This window comes from Balaenoptera musculus, chromosome 3 (genome assembly GCF_009873245.2).
Source record: "Balaenoptera musculus isolate JJ_BM4_2016_0621 chromosome 3, mBalMus1.pri.v3, whole genome shotgun sequence".
Taxonomy (NCBI): Eukaryota; Metazoa; Chordata; class Mammalia; order Artiodactyla; family Balaenopteridae; genus Balaenoptera; species Balaenoptera musculus.
The window spans coordinates 55,163,165-55,184,675 of record NC_045787.1 but is presented as its reverse complement, the minus strand read 5'-3'; the positions used below and the strand labels follow the sequence as shown (position 1 = coordinate 55,184,675).

At 43.1% G+C, this 21,511-nt stretch overlaps 1 protein-coding gene across 1 annotated transcript in view; it reads right to left on the bottom strand.

The window, feature by feature from the left end:
• The window catches only part of MAP1B (microtubule associated protein 1B), a 94,455-nt gene extending 79,483 nt beyond the window's left edge, over positions 1-14,972 (bottom strand). Inside the window, exons 1-2 of the mRNA XM_036845831.1 lie at positions 14,438-14,972; positions 5,885-5,986 (exon numbers count right to left, since the gene is read on the bottom strand). Coding sequence (XP_036701726.1) covers positions 5,885-5,986; positions 14,438-14,621 — 286 coding nt within the window. The 5' untranslated portion in view covers positions 14,622-14,972. The remainder of the gene's footprint in view (positions 1-5,884; positions 5,987-14,437) is intronic.
• Positions 14,973-21,511: the final 6,539 nt, after the last annotated feature.

Genomic DNA, 21,511 nt, shown 5'->3' with positions numbered 1-21,511 from the left:
ACCTGTGCGTGTGCACGTGAGACAGAGAACAGGAGGATAATGCATCTGCTTTCCCTTGGAAATCACAGGATCCCTGAGGGTCGAGTCAGCCGCTCGAATGCAAGTGAACGTGTATTTGTGTGCTTTATCTTTTAAAGGTTGGGAGCAGGGCTGAAAACACATTCATTACTGGCTGTTATAGGGGGGTTGATGTATTCTAGGCACATACAATTAGGCTATAATTCTGTACAACGACAGACTAAACATACAAGTCTAGGCAGAGAAAGAAGATGACTACAAACATTCTTAGACCTTTTCTAAGAGCATTTTAGTATTTTCTTATCATTCTACCAGCAAACGTTGTAAACCCTTGACTCTTTAACGTCAAAGGGAGGAAGGGATTCTCATGACTTAAATTCAAAGGGCTTGATTTTAATTCTCCGTCAAAAACCAATCTTGAGGCAAGATATTTTTAGCAGTCACTCAGCACAAATCTGTGGTTTATTTACCTTCCAGAGAAAAGGCGTGGATTCTTAAACAGAACCACCCATATACACATTGCAAAGTCAATCACACCGCATGAAGCTTTTTTGTGAATGCGATCTAGGAGTTATAAAACTAGGGACAAAATGTAAATATACCAAAGTCTTACTATTTATTCAGTTGACTAAGAAAATAAGCCATAAGAAATCTCAGTTTCTTAAAACTGGAAAAGTCTATAGTCACTTGTTGTTTGGAGAGAAAAGAAGAGAGAACCGAGGGGTAGGAGGGATCGGAAGACGTCACCCGCGGACAGATCATCACAGCGAGAGGGCAGGCTAGCAACCTCACCCACATCAGCATCCTCAGAGAGGCAGCAACAGGACCACTTTGCACATGGTCTTCAACCCTGCCCTACGGTCCTGCTATGGCAGCACCTTAATGCATCACCTCCATTTCGCTCTCACACCCAAAGGACCTTCCTAAGCTCAGCCAAAGAATGTTGCTGTCTCCTGCACATAACCAGCAACTATGTGCCTTCTGATAATGTCAATGGCAATTGCTTCTCTGAGAAACACCTTTCATACAAATTTTTTAATTATTACAAAAAGGAAGCCAGCCAATATCTAAAGCCACTATTTCCCCTAGATAATAATAATCACCAAATATACAAATCTGATAGATTTTCAACAAGGGCCACAATTTTAATACTAGCTTATGTTTATTGTTTTACCATGTGATAAGCACTGTTTCAAGATCTTTATACAAATTAATTCATTTGATCCTCATGAAAACTCTCTGAGGTAGAAGCGATCATCTCTGTTTTACAAACAACAAAACTGAGGCATAGAATGGTTAGGTAACTTGTCAGAGATCCCACAGCAAGTAAGTTTTAGAGCTAGGATCCAGAATCTGCATCATGCTCTGTTGCTGGTGAGGATTTAGGTTAACAAAAATGTTGAATTATTTTTGTAGGCAGAAGTAGCAAAATGATGGAAAAAAAGACTGAAATTAATTTTCATTCTGGTGTCCCTTGTCCTAGGAATGCTCTACATTTGTTTGTTGTTTTGAAATGATGTTTGTCTAACACAGGCAATCATGGGACACTTTCTATAACCCTAGGAGATAGTCCTCTCTATTGTTAGGGACAGACAGATCTAAAGTTAAGTTAGGGAAAGAAGCAAATAGGAATGGAGAATGAAATAAATTCCATTCAGCATGGTGAATAAATTCCATTCACCTAGCTCTACTCTCGTGGTAAGATTTATCAAAATGATTCTCATCGAACACAATTAAGGTACAAAAAAATACTGTAATATATAAACAAAAATTTTATGATAGTATTTGAATTTGTACATATAAGGAAATATAAGACTATTCCTCTATTTTGAAAAGACTCAACTGTTAAACTTTGACTTGAGTGAAAAGACTGGGGGGTGTTCATGAAAGAATACATAACCTTTTCTCTCAAGATAACTGGGTCTCACTTGAACCCTGCTTAGATGTGGCCAGGAGTGGTGTTACACCAGGGCTAATCAGCAGAGACCTGCCCTGGGAACAGAGACGTCTGTTGAAGGATATTGAGGAAGTCAATGCTGCAACAGGTTTGAGGGAGTAAGATGACCCTTGATGACTGACTATTCCAAGAATTAGAGTATGCCAGACTTGGACGGCACTTGGTGATCCCAGAGCTCACATTCTGGGGAGCTGGAGGACCCATCACCTCATTATTCATAGTAGATGACCTCCACCTCTGCAGAGAAAGCAACATATTCCAGCTTCCTGCTCAAAGGATATTTGTTCAAGATGACTAGGCCATTCAATCAGACCTGCAGTCCTGAAGAAATAGGCCAACTGAATCTCAAAACCATATTTAAAAACTAGTACAAGACGTAAACTAGTACAAGGGAACAAATCTGACAAATCTGGCTGTGCTGCTCGCATGAGCTATTAGCTGCATTTGAGGCTATCACCGGTCTTTTATAAGGACTCTCCAATTTTTAAAAATAGCAACAGGGGTATAGTAGCATGAATGCAAAACAGATATATGAGCAACCCTAGCTCCTCATCTACAGTTGGCCCTCCGTATCTGCGGGTCCCACATCTGCAGATTCAACCAACCAAGGGTTGAAAATACTTTTCTTTAATTCCAGAAAGTTCCAAGAAGCAAAACTTGAATTTGCCACAGGCTGGCAACGATTTACATGGCTTTTAGGTATTATACATTGTATTATAAGTAATCTAGAGATGATTTAAAGTATATGAGAGGATGCACGTAGGTTATACGTAAACATCATGCATTTCATGTAAGGGACTTGAGCATTCATCGGATTTGGTATCCACAGGAGTCCTGGACCAAATCTCTACAGATTCTGAGTGCCACTATACCTGTGTCATCAGGGAGGACAGTGAATATTTTATTAAAACTCTGCCAGCCTAGGCAAAGCAAAACAAAAAATGTTTGGATTTGATGCAGGGTGCTAGAGTTTGTGCTAGTCTGTATATGACTGTTAAATGCCTGCTCTTCTCACAAGAAGACAAGAGTAAGCAAAGCAGCGACTGTGTTTTTTTGTTCATCACTGTCTGTTCACCTTCCCCACCCCACAGGGCCTGGCACACTGTAGGTGCTATTTAGGTATTTTTTAATTGGCTGAAGGAACAGCTTTATTTTTTTAGAGGGTTCAACCTTCATCTTGTTCCTTGCCTCTAAGTTAACTCAGACTCTTGAAACTCTAAATGCAGAGGTTCAGCTGACTCCATTTTAGGGGCCTGAGGTACACGCGTTAGCTTCTACAGACTATCAGTGAGTGGGGAAGACACACTAGATTTGAAGCCACTTAAAAAACAGATCTCACATTTTCCCGTAAAACCCTTCAGTTTGTTCAGGAAAAGCTAAAGGCTTCTTTGGGTCCAATCCAGCGATCACCCTACGATCTCTGCTTACCCCAATTTGGCATCCTCATCCTCTAACGTAACATCTCTTCTCTCTAAAACACACTTACCTGAACTGAATCTGACGTGCGCTTTTATCCTCTGTCGTAGTCTTGGTTAGAAACCTTCACCCCGCTCTGAATGCTTCCCACATAGGGCCTCACCCCCATGGCTGCATTCTGGATGCTCGGTTCTCAGAGCGGAGGCCCAGCCCTGCACAGCTGCACTCTCAGGCTGGGGAGGGAAGCTCATAACCTCTCCCTGGAGCTGGCAAGAATGGGAGGGTGCTGTGTGTCCAGGCGCCAATCTCTAGACACAGAGCCTAGCACAGCACTGCTACAACTAGGTCGGTAACCAATCTTTACTGTGGGTGACAGCAGGAAAAGAAGGGAGAATGGGCTACATGAGCCTAAGGTAGTGGTTTGTGGGGGGACCTGACCTTCCTTAGTCCACAAGAGTAATACTAGGTCCCTGGTTCAAAAATGGTTAATTCTTTAGCAATTCTTGCAGCCTTTCATTTCACGATATACTGTCATTCTATAAAGTCACATACAAGTATGAATGAACACAACGCAAATCACAGGATTCATTTACCAAAAAAAAAAAAAAAAAAAATAGTCATAGTAAGAAAGCCAGAACAACCTACAGAGAAAGGATAAAAGCTTGAATTTTACATTTTGAAACATACTTGTTGGAAAAGGGTACTTCCCTTATTTTTCTTTTCATGAGATGAATTTAAAAGTCACGGAAATGTGCAAGACATAAAAAATACAATATAACAATGAGAGAAACAACCATATACTGTACCTTTACTTCAGCAAATCATGCTGTCTGATAGTCTCTGGATCATTCTTTTTGTCTCGACACAAAGTTACAGAGCTGATTTTCACATGCCTTTACAGCAAATTTAACTTTTAATGAACCAGTTCTTGCTAAGTTTTTCTTAACACATTTACTCAACTCCATGCTTGAAAGCTACAATTCATTTGATAACTGAAAAGTATGGGATTTTATTGTAATAGCAAACTCAAAGAGAAGAACTATCCCAGTCTCATGGGCATACTGCTGCAGCCAAGTGTGACGCATGAAGGCACTGACATTCCGTAAGTGATTTCCAATCTCAGTATGTACAAGGCTAATGGAATATGATGTAATCAGTCAAAAAGGCTGAACGTCCTTGCTGGTTTTTTATCAATGCCAACAAAATTTGCAATCATACAACAAAATCATGTAAACAGAAAAGAGTGTTCTCTCTTTTACATAAAATTTAGGTGATATTTAAGAAATAAAATGCAAAACAGTATCTGTGATAGATCAACGGCAGAACTCTTGAGAAACACACCCCAGGGGCTTCCCTGGTGGCGCAGTGGTTGAGAATCTGCCTGCCAATGCAGGGGACACGGGTTCGAGCCCTAGTCTGGGAAGATCCCACATGCCGCGGAGCAACTGGGCCCGTGAGCCACAATTGCTGAGCCTGCGCGTCTGGAGCCTGTGCTCCGCCACGAGAGAGGCCGCGATAGTGAGAGGCCCGCACACCGCGATGAAGAGTGGCCCCCGCTCGCCACAACTAGAGAAAGCCCTCGCGCAGAAACGAAGACCCAACACAGCCATAAATAAATAAATAAATGCCTTTAGAGACTATATTACAAAAAAAAAAAAAACAAAAGAATGGCCCAAAGACAATTTTAGGTGATATATGGATGGCCTTTAAAAAAAAAAAAAAAAGAAACACACCCCAGGTTTAGAGTCTTTATGGGCAAGTAACTCTGTTCATAATCCTCAAATGTGACTAAGTGGGAGAAGTATGGGTCACAGCTCACATGAGGAAGACAAGGTGGGTGAGTCTGCCTACATCCCCAGGCCCAGAGGCACAGGTAGACTACATCCCCAGTGAAGCGGCAGCATCTTCATAAATGACAAATGTTTGTGTCCTTACCTTTAATTATTCTGTAGTATTCTTTTTCATCTCTGAAAGAAAGGCTATTTTAACAGTAGTTTGGAATTTCAGACTCTTTTACCCACACTAAGTAGGTGATAATGCAATGACGAAAATGATCATGTATATTTCATTGAGATAGAAAATGCAGAAAAGCAGATATTTCATTTTCTTGAGAGGGAAGGGCAGTTACGAAATTCTGGGAGCATCCAATTTGTATTCATAACTTCATGTGAGTAAAATTAACGTTTAAATAGTTTACAAACCCTTAAGCTCAGAGTACAGTGAGATAAATATGAAAAAAATTTTTTTAATTTACCCTAGAACTTAAAAACTTTTAAGACGCCACAAAATAGAAACCCACACAATGACAACTTAAGAGTTAGTTGACTTTCCTAAAATATGGCTTCTTGCTAACCTAGTTCATAATAACAAACACAAAGAATCCTTTAGCAATAAGAGGAAATCTTTTCCATGCCCCAGGCAAAGCTTTCCAGCCAATGGCCTGTTTCTCGTCCTTTCAAATTCTAGGTTGACTAATACTGAACTAAGCCTCACCTGGAACTTCAGGAGAGAATCTTGCAGAGTGTCGGGATACAAAAAGTTTCAGTTCTTGATCCAGGTTGCATTCAATCAGGTTTGTGTCCCATGATCGGATTCCTAAGGAAGGAAAGGAAGACAGATGACAGATCTCCAGTTACTCATTTCGAAGTGGTTTGGAAAGCATCACGGTAGCATTTCTCAGGCTTTAAGGAAGGATGTGGAAACTCCTTTCCTGAAGAGCGTGGTGACCAGCAGTGGATGCCCACAAAATGGGAGGGCCGGGGAAGTCTCTCCACCAGGCCGCAGGGGAAGGATAACTAGCAGTGTGGACTGAACTCCTGCCCCTCATAAAATGTAAATGCAGCTCTTCTGGAAGAGTAAAGGAAAACAGTTATTAGGAAAATGACAGGCTTTACTCCAGGGAGGGAGTAGAAAGGACAGGAAGATGGTGAGCCTGTAGCAGTTAGGGGGCTACCAGACAATTGCTAGCTTTCCCATGGTCCGCTTGTACGTGGCTAGAAAACGTAGAATGAGGGTGGGGAAGCAGAGATACGGAGGCTGGCATTCAAGTCCAGGGCTCCGTTTTTAAAGATTTTGCAGTGTGCATATGCATTTTGTGTGTGTATCTGGTTACTTTTCTTTACCCCTCCCATTCTTGACCTTGATTTCTCAACCCCTAGATATCAATCAAAATTTGTGTGATCTTTGCTAAGAAAGCTGGATCTCAATCTTAAAAGACGTGGCCTCTCTGTCCTCCCAGGCATTTACCTGACTAGCTTGGCAGACAGCTCTTTCATTCACAATTGTTAGTTGTCCTGAATTTTCTTATCCAGAGGCAAAGAAATGTGGCAACATTTTATACTGTATAAAACTTCTACAGAGTTGAGGGCCATGAACTGTCTATTCCCACAAAAGTTCAGGCTTCCGTTCACAAGACTGGAAGCTGGGGTGAGGGGAATGCGAGGGTAAGGAGTGCTGACGCCCTACCTCCCTCATCTCTTCCTGCTTCCTCTCTCCTGACCTTCCAAGAGAGATGGCTAAAGGGTACAGCAGAGGTGGGAGTCCAGGGGAGCAGGCCAGGTGAAATTGGGGAACCACAGAACTGGGAGTGTGTGTTTGTTTTTCATGTATTTTTATATCTTCCCAAATAGACGGCTCATGGTTAAGAGCCATTACGTAGGTAGTATCCTTGATTGTACCCCTGCATGGAACATCCTCAATTGCCAGAAACAAACCTCTGGAACAACAATCATTATTGCCTATCTACTAAAGGCAGGAACTTGAACCTCTAGGGGTACCACACAGGTAAACTATCTCTAAATAAACACTTGGTCATTTAATCATTTTTGCTGGTCATTAGTCATGCATACAGACTTGGGAGTATAAATGGCAGTGTGTTATTTAAACACACCTCAAATCCTTAAGGCATACGTGCATTTACCCCCATTTAAATCTTGTTCAGTTTTCCTGTCTTGCAAAGAATGAAGGTAGATACACACACACACAGACTACAAAGATTCTGGAAACTGAGTTGACTACACATCTAAAATATCTTCAGATGATACACCAAACACCTTTACGAATATGAGAAATATTTTCAAATAGATGTACATCTACTACATAGAGGCAGAAATTTCTCATACAATCTTTGGGAAGAATTCAGGTGTGCAAGAGTTAACATTCCTAAAGAGAGGCTAAATTACAGGGAGAATTTTATGGGTCTCCCTGGAAACATTAACAGTCTCAGTTTGCATTTGTGCTAATGGAGTATTTAAATTTTAACAAGAAAGGCACGTTGTGATTTTGCGGATCTTTTTCATGCAGAAATGATAAATGGGGGTTTTTTTTGTTTGTTTCACAGAAAGCCTGACAGGTCGAGAGGCCTGAATTCATTAGAATATTTTACTTCCACGTGTATATATACTGTGTATTCGGCTAGCATGGAAAATCATCGAGCTCCTGTCTGAGCTGCTTAATTGGAAATTGTTGACCGGATTATCTGTGCTCCAGGTCTGAGCTCCACTTTGTCTTCAGGCCTTGTCAAGTAGGGTCAATAAAGTTAATAATGAACATATGTATTAAAATTAAATTCGTATAATTTTTCTGCCTTTGTTCTAAGAAATGTCTAAATTGCTACATGATTTGAATGGCTTCATCTAGAGTTATACATAGACTTGTTCTTAGATTGTTGTTTGCCATTTTTCCCTTGGCTTCAATTAACTTCAATGTCATGACACATGCAGTTAAACATTTGCTTTTTATTTCATAAACTCCTGGTTCTATGGTTTGTAATTTAGCAATGGAAAAAGTATGAAACAGTAGAAAAACCATTTAGTAATTTTTAAGTTACATTAGCAAACAGCTGATAATGTAACTTATACTCCCAGTGAAATTAAAAATTCAGGATTCTCTTTCCAAGGGAGCAATTTCCAGCCAAATTACGTCTTAACGATGCATCATCACTACTACCACTTATAAAATAAAGGTTACAATGGATTTACTAGTAATTTTAGTTGGAAAGGAAAAGTTTGGAACCAAGCCACTTTCTATACCAATTTTAGAAAGAAAATACTGTGTAATTACCTTGTACCTTCTACTGGATAATGTTAGTAAAGGGAAATACCACTTCTCAATGAAGATTCATATTGCATTTAGTCAGTTTATATATCGCTCCTTTGTGCCTAAGAGGAAGCCAGCAGTGGCCCCTCTAAAGTTCACAGGACAAAAAAAATGTCTTCTTCGGCTCTTCTCACATAGTCCCCTCCCTGAGTTCATGGCTGGAGGGGATAGTGGGGTGCTGGTAAAGAAGGTCTGAAGAGGCTTTCAGAAGCAGGTCATCCTGGTTTCCAGTGGGCAGTAGAAAAGCCACGGAATTTCCTGGCCCTTTTTCTGACTATCCCCCAATCCACGCCGGGTCAAGCTCTTCCCCGGGCCTTTGCTTCTCCAGCAAACTCTATCATGACTGTGCCCTTACAGGCTTACCCAGGTGGGGACAAAACAACCCCACCAGTTGGAGGAGATCAACCTCCACTTTTTAAACTGGGCCCAGAGAACATGTGTCACCCCTGGGCAGCTGGCCTATGGCTAGGCATCCTGAGAACACCCCTACCTAACCTGGCGCTGTCTTCCAGCCCTGGAAGCGAGTACCATCACTGTCTGTGTATAGCCTGATGACCAGGCGGGAACAAAGGATCATGGATTTCCATCTCAGTTCTCTGATTCCAGGGGTGGCAGTGCACAAAGGGGAGGCTAAAGTGCACATAAAGTTGACAGATGAAAAAAGGAGAAAAGAAAAGGGTGTGTGTGTGTGTGTGTGTGTATTGTTGGGGGGTGGGTATCACAGGACAAGTCAGGGTGAACAATAAGGAAGAGGAGGTCGTCTTATTTTACATAGGTTAGATCTTGCCAAGTTTACTGATCATGCAAGCATTTTGCAGGATTATTTGATAAAACCAACAATTTTTTAAAAACACCTCTCATTTAAAGGCTAAAATCTATATCCTGAAAGAAACAATAGATTGAAGAAAGCAGAAAGAAATGACCATGCATTGTGTGCTGAAATGGTACACGGATTCTATCTGACTGCTATTTGAGCAAGTTGGTTTTCTTCCATGAGCTTTAGTTGCTCCCTCTCAGAAACAGACTTTGAATATTTTTTGCCCAAGTTCCTAAATTATTACTAAACTATAACCATAAGATTCTATTTTCAAAACTATGCTAAAACGTGATCTGAAGTCAGATTTGAATCATAAAGAAACAATTAAAACAAAGAAATGCTAAATTCCATAAGGTTTTCTTTCCTAGAGAAAAGTTTTCCTATTTTTTCCCTTGACCTAACCTTCAATTTGCTTTTTTCCTTTTGTTTTAAGCCAACAATTTGACGTTCATAATTTATATGTTATGTGTAATGCAGACAGTATCTTACAGAGTTCATCATTTCAAAGCATTGATGATAAATAATTTAGGTCTTGGCTAGCATTTCACATTAGAAGCAAGCAAAAAAAGTGATTTATAATAATTTATTTATTGGCCTAAAAGTTAGAACTTATTTAAAAAGTAAGCCTTTAGAGAACATTAATAATGACTCATCAATTTAATGACCTTAAGTTTAGTGTCTGGCTTATATTTCAGCATGGATCAAAGAACCCTTAGTAGGTAATACCAGTTAAGCAGTGCAAGCAGAAAGGCATCTGCCTGTTGACTTTGAAAAGTATGAAGATGAATATAATAAATTTAACAGTCCCCAACATTTCTTTTAATTCCCACCATGTTGTTGTTGTTTTCCTGTTGAAACAAAATGGAAATGAAACCCCAAATCTTTCCTGGGTTCTTAATTCTCTTAACCATCTTAGACTAAAAACATTCAATAAATGACATCAGAAACACTGTAATTAGCGAAACTTACATCTAAAAATCCAGGACATTAGATGTTACACACATCTATCTTTTTATGAACAAATCCTGCTGATTCCCAAAGTTAACTAGAGGAAAGTTACACTCTTTAACGTAATTGAAAACATCAAACGGACACTTTTATTCTTTATATGTTTTAGTTTCTTTTAAAAAAATAAAATAAAGCAAAGAAAACTTTTCACAAGGCTCTAGAATTCCTTTTGCAAGGCATGGATATATGTAGTCCATGTCCTAAAATAAACAGGAGGAGTGGAGGCTCTGCTAAAAATAGGGATGACTGTTAAGTCCTTCTTGGGGACTAATTAGGAAGGGGGCAACAGAGGTGCCAAAGAGCAGTTGATGGAACAACAATGGTTTGGCATTGAGTCCTGCATAACTAACTAACTAAAGCTAGACCAGTCTGAGGAAAGTCTATTGTTTCAAATTTGAGAAGAAATGACTAGACCCTACATTATGCATTTTGAATACAGCTGAAGAAATGAGTGATGGTCTCTCTTCCTTGTGTAACCAAGCAGGACCCTATGGGGTCTTCCTGGGACAGATCCCTCCCCTATATCCTCTGCTTTAGCTCCTCTCTGAAGTACCTAGATATTAGTATCTGATGCATTACTTCCTGACTTGTTTTTCAGATGCTAAAACCACCACCAAATGGAAGAAATTAACTACTTGATGACCATGAGCACATAGTGCCCATTACCGCCTTGTTACCTCATCATCAATCAACCAGAGAATTGTGCACGAGCTCGTCACAAACCCTGGGACGCCCTCCCTCACCTTGCCTTTAAAAATGCTTCACTGAAACCCTTCGGGGAGTTCAGGGTTTTGAGCACAAACTACCCATTCTCCTTGTATTGGCACCTTACAATAAAGCTGCACTTTCCTTCACCACAACCTGGTGTCAGTAGATCGGCTTTACTGTGCGAGAGTGAGCAGACCCGAGTTTGGTTCAGTAACACCGGGTTTCATGAAGAATTTACTAAGCATCCATGCTGGGGTGTTTCAGGCCTGTTGATTTACTGCATTACCACCATCTTCCTACAGATCTATTTTCTGGACTTCCCAAAGAGCCCTAAGTCATCAAATGGCAAAAATCCAAGTCACCAGGGTCTCCAAACCCACAGAGCCTTTGTTAAGACAAGAGGGGAAATGGGAAGCAAGAGGAACAGATGATGAACGGCTTTCCCAGCCTGCAGCACACAATCAGAGCCGAACCCCCTGGAGCATCTCCATCTTGCTTCACACAACGGGGTCCATGGGCACCAGTAACTACAGCCGTGGTATCAGAGTGACCTCTGGAGGAGGTCCAGCTGGGACCTGAAAGCTGAGGCAGCAGCGAGTCCGGCACAGGGAAACAGCCAGCCTGCCCTGTTGCTAAGTCATCTTAGACTGTCGGAAAAGCTACGGGAGCAGTATTTTCACTTAGCACTGGAAGGCCCTGCAGCTTGATCTGCATCCGAGACCCCAGGACCCAAGAGAGTGATCTCCAGAGGAAAAGCAGCATCTGTTACTGTGCGTTAGGAAATGGCTCTGCTCACTCACTTGGTTGATTCTTAATGGGATCAATACTGCCATTTCAGAGGTACCTGCAAAAACCTGACTGAATCAGGGAATTAAAAATCAGGAAGGCATGCTGACTGAAAAGAAAACCTGAGGGGGCTTCTGGGATTCCAGTAATGTCTGCTTCTTGATCAGGATCATACAGGTATGTCGTTCTGTGAAAATTCACCAAGCTCCTCATTTATGACTTGTGCCTTTTCCTCTCTATATAATACATCAATAAAAAAAATTTTTTTAAAGACAGGAAGACAAATCTGAATATTATCCCTAAGCGCTAGTAGTGTAAAAATCAGTAGAGAGCACTTCACAGCGATACTTGAATGCCTCTAGTTTATCCTCAAACAGAAGCAGCTTGAATAAACCCCCCGAGAAATGGGGCACTAAAAGGATATCAGCAGAGTAACAAAGCAGGAATATAATTACATGGAAGGTGATTGCTGAACCACCTCCCTGCATGGGGCGCTGCCCACAAGTGGATGACTATTGCCTTTGTATAAAGGCAAGCTCTGAAAATTGCTGTTTGATCTCCTTGATGTTAGCTTGTCCTGCACTAACATCATGACAGGTACAGAAAACCAGTGATGCTGCAGTGCTGGCACCTCTGTCACTTATGAGTGGTGTCACCTTGAGCCGGTCCCTTTATTCTTCCTGCCTCTCTGGGCCCCCCATCTCCAAAATGGAGATGGTGGTCCCTCTCCTCGCACCACATTGGGTGGTTATGAACCTTTTATAGATAGAAAACCACTTCCTGATGTATTATTGCTTCCCAGCAAAGGTGCTGACAAATAATATTTTTTTAAAAATACAAAGTCATTGATTCATACAGTAGCCACACCCAAAATCAGTACGTGTGAAATCTTCCAAGGAGAAAATGTGCAAATAAACTAAATGAGTACAGAGCAGATTAAAGGGCTGTAGTTTGAAAATGAAGCGTTATTGAGATGCTCAAATGAGGCATTTCACTATTGACATATCCTATTCTTAAATATTGTTTTCCGAAGAAAATAACAAGACTGCTTGTTGCTCACATTCTTTTTCTTTTCTTTTTTCTTTCTTTCTTTTTTTTTTTTAATCTGAAAAGGAACATCAGTGCTTTTAAAGTTAAACAAAAGAACCAGGTCTGCAACTCCAGCCCCCACCCTGCAGCCTTTTGTTCTGGGGACAGGCGACCGTTTCCAAATGTAGAGGCAGACGACTAGCGTTTTTTTTTTTTTTCATCTAAAACGAGGTTTTTCTCTCGTCTTAAATTTATGGGGCGGTGGGGGTGGGGGGCGGGCGCGGGGAACGAGGGCTGCGTGAACGCCCTTTGTCCGCCTCGGGCTGCCGTAGAGACCGCAGTGCGGACTGCACCACGCCCACCAGCCGGTGTCTCCGGGCAGAACCGCTTCAGCACCACCCCGAGAGAATAGAGCGCGGGCTGGGCCTGCGGAGGGACCAGCGACTCCTGTCAGGGCGAGGGGAGGTCTGGGACGCCGGGGGTAAAGGGAAAGGCAGAGGACAGACTGCCTACCCGGGGACTTCGAGCGCAACAAAGCCGGGCTGGGGAGAGGTGGGGGCACGTAGCACCCCCAAGCCCTGGCGGAGCGCACTCTTGGCCAGCCGCGCCCACTGGGGGCGCCGCATTGCGGGGGGCAGGTGCGGCGGGCGGGGGCACTGCGGCAGCCCGGGTGGGGCTGCGGGGCGGGTCGGTCAGCGCGCCCGAGGCTGCGCCCGCCGGACCCTCACGGCCCCGCCCAGGGTTCCCGGCAAACCGCTATTCGGCCTCTGCAGGGCGCGCCCGTAGTGCGCGCACCGGGCGAGGCGCCGGCCCCCCCTGCGGGCCTCCCGCCGGCCCCCTCCCTAAGCCATCACTCCCGAGGCCGAGAATTTTAGAAGAAGAAGCCCCACCCCACAACTTGGGGGTCCCATTGTCCTTGCTAAAAGCTGCAACCAAGGCCCCAGGGGCGGTAGCGAGGCAGGCGCCGTCTGGGAAGGAGGCGCAGGCGGTTCTCCATCTCTGCGTCCCGGGGGGTGGGGGGGAGCGGGCGTGGCCCTAGGACTAGCCTAGTCATTCCAAGGAAAGAAAAGATGGGGAGCTTTTAAGCCAGCAAAGGCACTTCTCGGGGGCTGAGGTGGTTGTGGTGAGAATGATTCCCACGCGAGCCCTGGCACATGGTACTTAAGCCTGGGGTCTGCCGGCGAGGGGCAATCCCAGCATTTTGCGGGGGTGAGAGGGGGGCTGAAAGGAGTGGTCGCATCAGCGCCCCCCCCCCACCTTTGGTTTCCTGCGGTTGCGGCTTTATTGTGGCCTCTGCCCCTTTGACACCTGCATCTCATTTAGCGGGAGAGGCGGTAGCCAGCTGGGATCTGCCGACCCAGCCTGGTAACGGATCCATCAAGATTAGGAGAAGCTCTCCCACTGCGTCTCAAATCTGATAATTCAAATTATTCTCCGAAATGAGCCCAGAAGAAAAAAGAGTCTGGACCGAGTGTGGGAAGTAGCGGGGAAAGACATGGGCGCGGGGCGTGCCGGAGGAGAAAGGTGGCCGTCGCGCCCTGGGTGGGGTCGCGTTTGCGCGTCTCCCCAAACGCGTCCCCTCGGGGCGCAGGGCCTCTTACCAAGTTCGATGTTGCCGATGGCGCGTCGCAGGTGCTCCTCGGTCACAATCTCGCCGACGACCACCAGCAGGTAGAACTTGCTGTCGAGGAAGCGATGCGACAGGCTGGGCGAGGTGGTCGCCGCCGGGCTGGTGATGCTGCCGGACGGCTCAGGCTCGGTGGCTTCCACCACCACGGTCGCCATCCTGCCGGCTTGCTATGCCTCGGCGAAGTGCCGCGCTCCAGCCGCTCCTCTCCTCTGCGGCAGGAGAAAGGATTATCTCCGAAGGTGCAGTCTCCGCTCCGCCCCCTGCGTCTCCCCTCCTCCTGGCGCTGCGCGCCGCCTCCCCCTCCGCCCTCTCCTAGAGCGCGCGGCGGAGAGGAGTGGGGAGTGAGAGAGGGCGGGGAGGCGGCGCCTCTTTTATATGGAGACTAGGCAGGGAAGCGGGGAGGAGGAGGAAGAGGAGGAGGAAAGGACCACCCGGCACATCCTCACGGGGTGGCTGCCTCCGCTCTTCCAGCCGTTGGCCCAGGGCTGATGTCATCTGCAGCAAATCATCTCGCCCGCGGCCCGGAAGCTGGAGGGACGAGATGTGCGGACAATGGTCAGGGCAGGGCCGCGAGTCAAGGGGCAGGAGGACTCTAAGGGGGGAAAACACTCCCAACCTACACCCCCACACCACACCCACCGCCCGCTGCAAACCCTCACCCCCGCTGGTGCAGGAGAATGGGATGGGTTTCCGTTTTCAGAGTCGGGATATTTTACCTTGTCCGAGGTGCACAAGTCAGGTCTCTGCCTTGTGTCCCATCTGCGTTGAAGCCAGGTTCTCAGGAGCTGTGTTAGCACAGCGGACGTGGGGCTGAGGGTACCCCGCCCGGGAAGATGGAACCTGTCTCTTCTTTGATGTGAATTCAGGAAGACATATTTACCAGTATTCACCACCTTCACTGTAAAGAATACATCAAAAATGCAAATCCTAAGCTTACCATTGTTCAGGCTTTGGACCTTACTCTGTAGGAGCCACTGATGAAAAAGTACTGGCTTTGTGGTGCTCGTGGGAAATGAGAAGAATGCAGATGCATTATTCCAGATACAGATTTTTCTTAATAATATGCTGAACAGATATGAGGCAGAACAAAGAATAAAGAGAAGATACTGTCTCTACCCAGCAGGATTATAGTGACTATAATATACTTTTCAGTTCCTTGGGGAACACACAAGAAAAATTATTTCATGTGACAATGATGTCTTTTAAAATACATGTAGCATTGGGAATTTTTATTGTCTTTGTCTATGTTTAGAAGAACTCATAAAAATGTTGTTTAAAGGCAGCCCATCTACAACCATTTCTACAAACATACTGAATATACTGAATATAGCTTCTGTCCCAGGAAGGGGGGGGGTTGGGGTGAAGAAGGAACAAAACGTGCAAACACAGTACTATCATAAAAGATTGGGGGATAAGAGGCTTAGGAAGAGGAATGGATGGAAACTAGAGTAGTCAATATAGTTTTAGTACTAGAATGCATATTAGTAAAAAAAAAAAAAATCACCTGGATATACTAAGACTTCCAAAATAGCCCATGGTCTTAGCTGTTAACCACCCTGACTTATTGGTAATGTACTCTTTGCTCTTAGCTCCTTCCTGAAACCCTGACACGGTCCTGGCCCCATCCTAAATGCCAGTCTGATCAATGGAGACTAAAGATACCATCTGGCCCACAGCACTTGGGGTCTGTGACAATCTTACTGGTGAGCTGCATTCACCAGTGAGCAGTGACAAAGAGTTTCCAAGTGAGATGGTAACAGATCACATTTTGGTCAAGAGAAGGCATTCAATTGCTGTTAGAGAGATGAGGCCAGCACCAAAGCCCATAATGGGGGGAGGAGATATGGCGAGGACCACTGTTTTCCAATGTCAGGCTTTGGAATTAGCGTCAGCTAGTGATTGTCTTCCATTTCTCTGAACCACCATTACTTTTATTTATGTAATAGTTTTCATTAGCTCTATTTCTTTTACTTAAATTTATTTTAAATGAAATTCTTTATTGCTGTATAGATGGAAACACTAATATTACTATAATTAGGAGGTATCCTTAAGAATAAACATAACAAAAATAAGTAATATGATAAAATTCCTGCTATACACTGTTGTTATTTGCTCAAGACTCTGACCCTGACGTGTGCCCTAAGTGAAAAACAGAGATAGCAAGTGTTAGAGAGGTATTAAAGACATACTAGCACCTGAGTCATTCTCCGTTGTCATAACAGAAGGTTGAATGAAAACAACAGAAGAGCCTTCTTACTGTATGAGTTCGTGCAATTAAATGCCATGACCATGAACCACCTACGTCATTACCCACGCTTTGAAAAAGAGACAAAATGGAAGAACACAGACTAGAGATGCTGACTGCCACTGTAAAACTTTGTAACTTTGGGCAAGTGACTTATTCTTATCTTCAGTCTCTTCATCTATATACTGGGCAGAATATATTTACAACTGTGTGAGTAACTACGTAAGAGAAGAGTAAATGATATAAATGTAAATGCCTAATACAGCGATTGGAATATAGTAAGCACTTAAGACATGATTGATGAATAGACCTGTTTTGACCAAGTTTCTCAGATAATGAAGTAAAAGCACCCTTACAAAATGTGTAGGTGACATCAAGTTGGGCACAACTACCAACAGCTCTGAAACAAGAATTGAATATTAAGTGACACTACAAACTAGAAAAGTAGTTGCTCCCATCCCCATCTCAGGAAAAAAAGATACAGTCCTAAGGAAGAAGGGGAAAACTAACTTATAAGAGTACCTGTGGTACCTGCTGCCACTTGATATTACCTGGGTGTCCCAAAGGCCCCTCAGGCTCAACATGCTCCAAACCCAAATTATCTTTGCCCTCCAAACCTGATCCTCTCTCACTTTTCCTATTTCAGTGAACGGTATCACCACCTATCCTGTGATCAAGCAGAAACCTCACAGGCATCTTGGACTCCTTCCTGACTCTTAGCCCCATGTACAATTTAGCATGGAGTCTGGTCAATTTTACCTCCTAAGTATCTTTTCAATCCTTCTACTTCTTTCCACTGTCCCCATCCTGGTCCAAGCTACCATCATCTTGAGAGGTAGTAGTGTACAGGTTAGGAATTGGGTTCTGGAGCCAGACTGCCTGCTTTCAAGTCCCAGCACCATAGTTTATTAGCTGTGTGACCTTGGGCAAGATGCTTAACCACTCTATGCCTTGGTTTCCTCATTTGCATAGTAGAGATGAGTGCCCACCTCACAGACAGGGGGACAGTTTAAATATGTAAAGTGCTTAAAATAGTGCCGTATATGTAATAAGCACTCAGTAAGGGTTAGTTGCTTCTGCTATTGTTAAACATTTTACTATGGAAAATTTCAAATGTATATAAAAGGATAGAGAATAGTATAAGAAACCTCCATGTACCCATTATCCCAAATCAAATGATTTTTACAGTTTGCTTATTTAAATCAAGATCCAAATGAGATCCATATATTTCGATTGATTGATATGTTTTAAGTCTCTTAATCTATGTGTTCCTACCCTTTTTTTTCCTTTGAAACTTCTTGTTGAATAGTAGAAACATTTGTTCTGCAGAATTTCACAGTCTGAGTTTTGCTGATTCCATCTCTGTTATTTAACATGTTCGTCCATCTCCTGAATTATCTGTATATTGACAGTTAAATCTAAAGGCTTGATCACATTCAGGTTTGATATTTTTTTGCAATTATACTTCTTGGGTGATACTGTGTTCTTCCATCAGGAAGCACATAAAGACTGGCTGACCTTGTCCTGAGGCCTTGGCAGCCATTGATGATCATTACCTAGATCCTTTATTTCATTAAAGGTTGGAATATAATAATATTCTAATTTTATTATTCTTTCTTCATTTGACAGCTGGGAGACTTCTGTTTGGAGAAATATCACCCTGTCACTTGGTTAGCCTGAGGTACACTTATGCAGGAAGGGAAAGATAAACACATGATTCTCTTTATTTACTAATTTTGAAAATAATGAATTCCATAACATCCTCCAAAGGTGATTAATAATTTTTTTGTATCATTAAGAATATAACTTAAGTCATTATTCATATTGATATTTTAACTTTTCAATCTTTGGGCAGTGATATGCTAAGATATTCCCAGCTCACCTTGAATACACCTGGCCTCAGAACATGGAATTAGCCATTTCTCTAAGGAACCTTAGTTCCTTAAGAGGGAAATTGTATTTAGAGACCATAGTCTGAATACTAGGAGTGACTTGTTGCTACTATCTTAGTCATTGTTTATAGGTATTTTCAGTGGACAGAAATAGAAAGTGAATTTTTTTTCAAGATAATAAGAGTTCATACTGAAATTGCCAATTCAGAGTCAGGACTACAGAGATTTTGCTTACCCTTCAATTTTACAACTGTATTTCCTTTGTCTTATGCCAAGAATTCCAGTTCTCAAAGTCACCAAGGGTGAAAGAATTAGAAGAGCAGATAATGTCTCATTTTCTTTATCTGAAAATATATACAAATTATACTGACAGGAGTCTCAGGTCAAAATACTTTTGCTAACAATGATTACTAAAAGCAGTTTAAAATTTTTGCAATTACTTTTGTTCTTAGAATGTATCACACTAGAGAACCAAAATTACCAGTTGCCAAAAACAACAAAATGGTCATTTTTCTTTTTGTTTTATTTTACAATTCGTATACAACCCTCTTAGAATAACAGAATAGCAATAAAAATGCTACTGATATCAATAGGATTACTGAAAGCAATTTAGGATTTTTTTCTTTTTTTTTTGCAATTTTCTTTGTTATTAGATATATCCCACAGGGATGCAGTTTTAAAGTCACTTGAGTTAATTCCTTTTTATATATTATGCCACTAACTCAATACATAAATAGGCTCCTTTGTTACATTTCGTTCTCAGTTTTTATGAATGGATTTAAAATTTTTTCTCTTATTATAAGTGAGATGGACCATCTTTTCATACGTTTAAGGGTGATCTGCATTTCATCTTCTATGAGCTGTCTGCTTATATCCTTTGCCCATTTTTCTATTGGATGGTTAGTGTTTTTCTTATTGATCCGTGTCTATTTTTTATACATTAGGGAACTTTGCTTTTTTTCTGTAATATGATTTACAAATATTTTTTCTCATTTTGACTTTTTTTTTTTTTGACTCTATGTATTGTAGATTTTGCCATGGGGAATATTTTTTATGTAGTTAAATTTAACTATTTTTTCATTTATGGTTTATGAGTCCTATGTTATATTTAGAAAGTCCTTTGCCATTCTGAGATTATGTAAGAAAAATTCACCCAGGGGTTTTCTAGTACTTTTAAGACTTTATTCTTATTGATTTGGATTTATCCAGATGAAGAATGGGAGACATGAATCCACTCATTTTGCCTCAGCTCCACAGCACTTTGCTGAGAGAAGATTTTGCAATGACTTGGTAACCTATCTTTCTCCCCAGCCGATTTTGAATGTGTAAGGGCAGAAACTTTGATTTCATGTTTTTATTCCCTCACCTGCCCTGCCCTTTCATCCACTTCAACTCCAGCCCCAAGCTTCACCTAGTGTCTGTCAATTAAGCAGTTCTTACTTCTGCATTTCTTTATGGCTAGAGGTAAGATTCTGCCTGTGCTGAGGTAAGACCTGCCCAGGGAGTGCCTGAAAAGGAGACTGGGAAGTTCTCGGCCAGCCTTCTCATTAAGCTCAGGCCCTTACCAAGTACAAGTGCCCAGTGAGTCATACCAACACACGTAGAGGATGGCATCCTGAGGGAAAGAGAATTATAGTGGAAATAGCCAAGGCTGCTTGGAGACGGAGCTCCTCAGCTGGCACTACAGACAAACTGCCGGGGCCACAGCAAACAGCAAAGCAATAACAAGCCGGCTTGGTGGGAAGCTGCAGACGTAAATGCAAACTCCCTTTCCGGGCCACAGGCAAACGGCCCCCGCCCCAGGGACAACTGTAGTCTAAACAGCAAGATCCAACCAGCTTACGGTCAAGGAAGCCATCCCTCGCGGGCAGAGGCGCTCCGGGGTGGGGGTGAGGGGTGCTGTCTGGAGACTCTGGGGGAAACCTCCGGATGGCCCCCAACCCAGGGAGAAGTGGCTCATGTGTCCTCTGCTGAGCACCTGCAATCCGCCGCAGTGTTCTAGGCCCCAGGAGGGCACAGAGAGTTGGCTCTTGGCTCAGGTGAGTCAGGAAGGTAACACATGCACACACACATGTGGTGGAAGACAGCAGAAAGGAATGCCCCGAGAGGGTCTGGCTTGCTCCAAGGAATGTGGAGAAAGAAGTAGGTGGCATCCGGATGGGAGGACCAGGAAAACTCAGAAGGAGGAAATGCCAGGAGGCCTCCAGCAGCCTGTGAGTGTGCTCAGCCTCGGGAGAGGGGAGACCCTGAGGCCACTTTGTGAGGCTAGTAGGAAGAAAGCAGGGGGGTGGGGTAGCAGGCAGAATAATGCCCCCCACAAAACATTCATGTCTTAATCCCTGGAATGGGTGAATATGTTACTTTACCTGGCAAAAAAGACTTTGCAGATGTAATTAAACTCAGGATTTTGAGATGGGGAGATTATCCTGAATTATTTGGGTGGGCCCAGTATAATCACAAAGGTCTTTATAAGAGGGAGACAGGAGTGTCTGAGTTAGAGAAGCAGATGTGATGATGGAAGAGAGATGTGATGAGGTGAGAGAGACAGAGACAGAGAGATTGAGATTTGAAGGTACTCCGCTGGTTTGGAAGATGGGGGAAGAAGGCCACAAGCCAAGGAACGTGGGTGGCCTCTAGAAGCTGGAAAAGACACGCAAATGGATTCCCCCCTTGAATTTCCAGAAGGAACGAACCTCTGCTTGACACCTTGATTTTAGGGCTTCCGACCCCTAAAACTGTAAAATAATTCATCTGTGTTGTTTTAAGCCACTAAACTTGTAATTTGTTAACACAGGTAACACTTTGGGAACGTAATTCTTTGTGTCATGCCTTCTGGGAAGCTCCCACGTAGCCTGGCATTCTGGATGGCTATGTCCCAGTCCCACCCATTGTGGGCTGGGTCATTCGG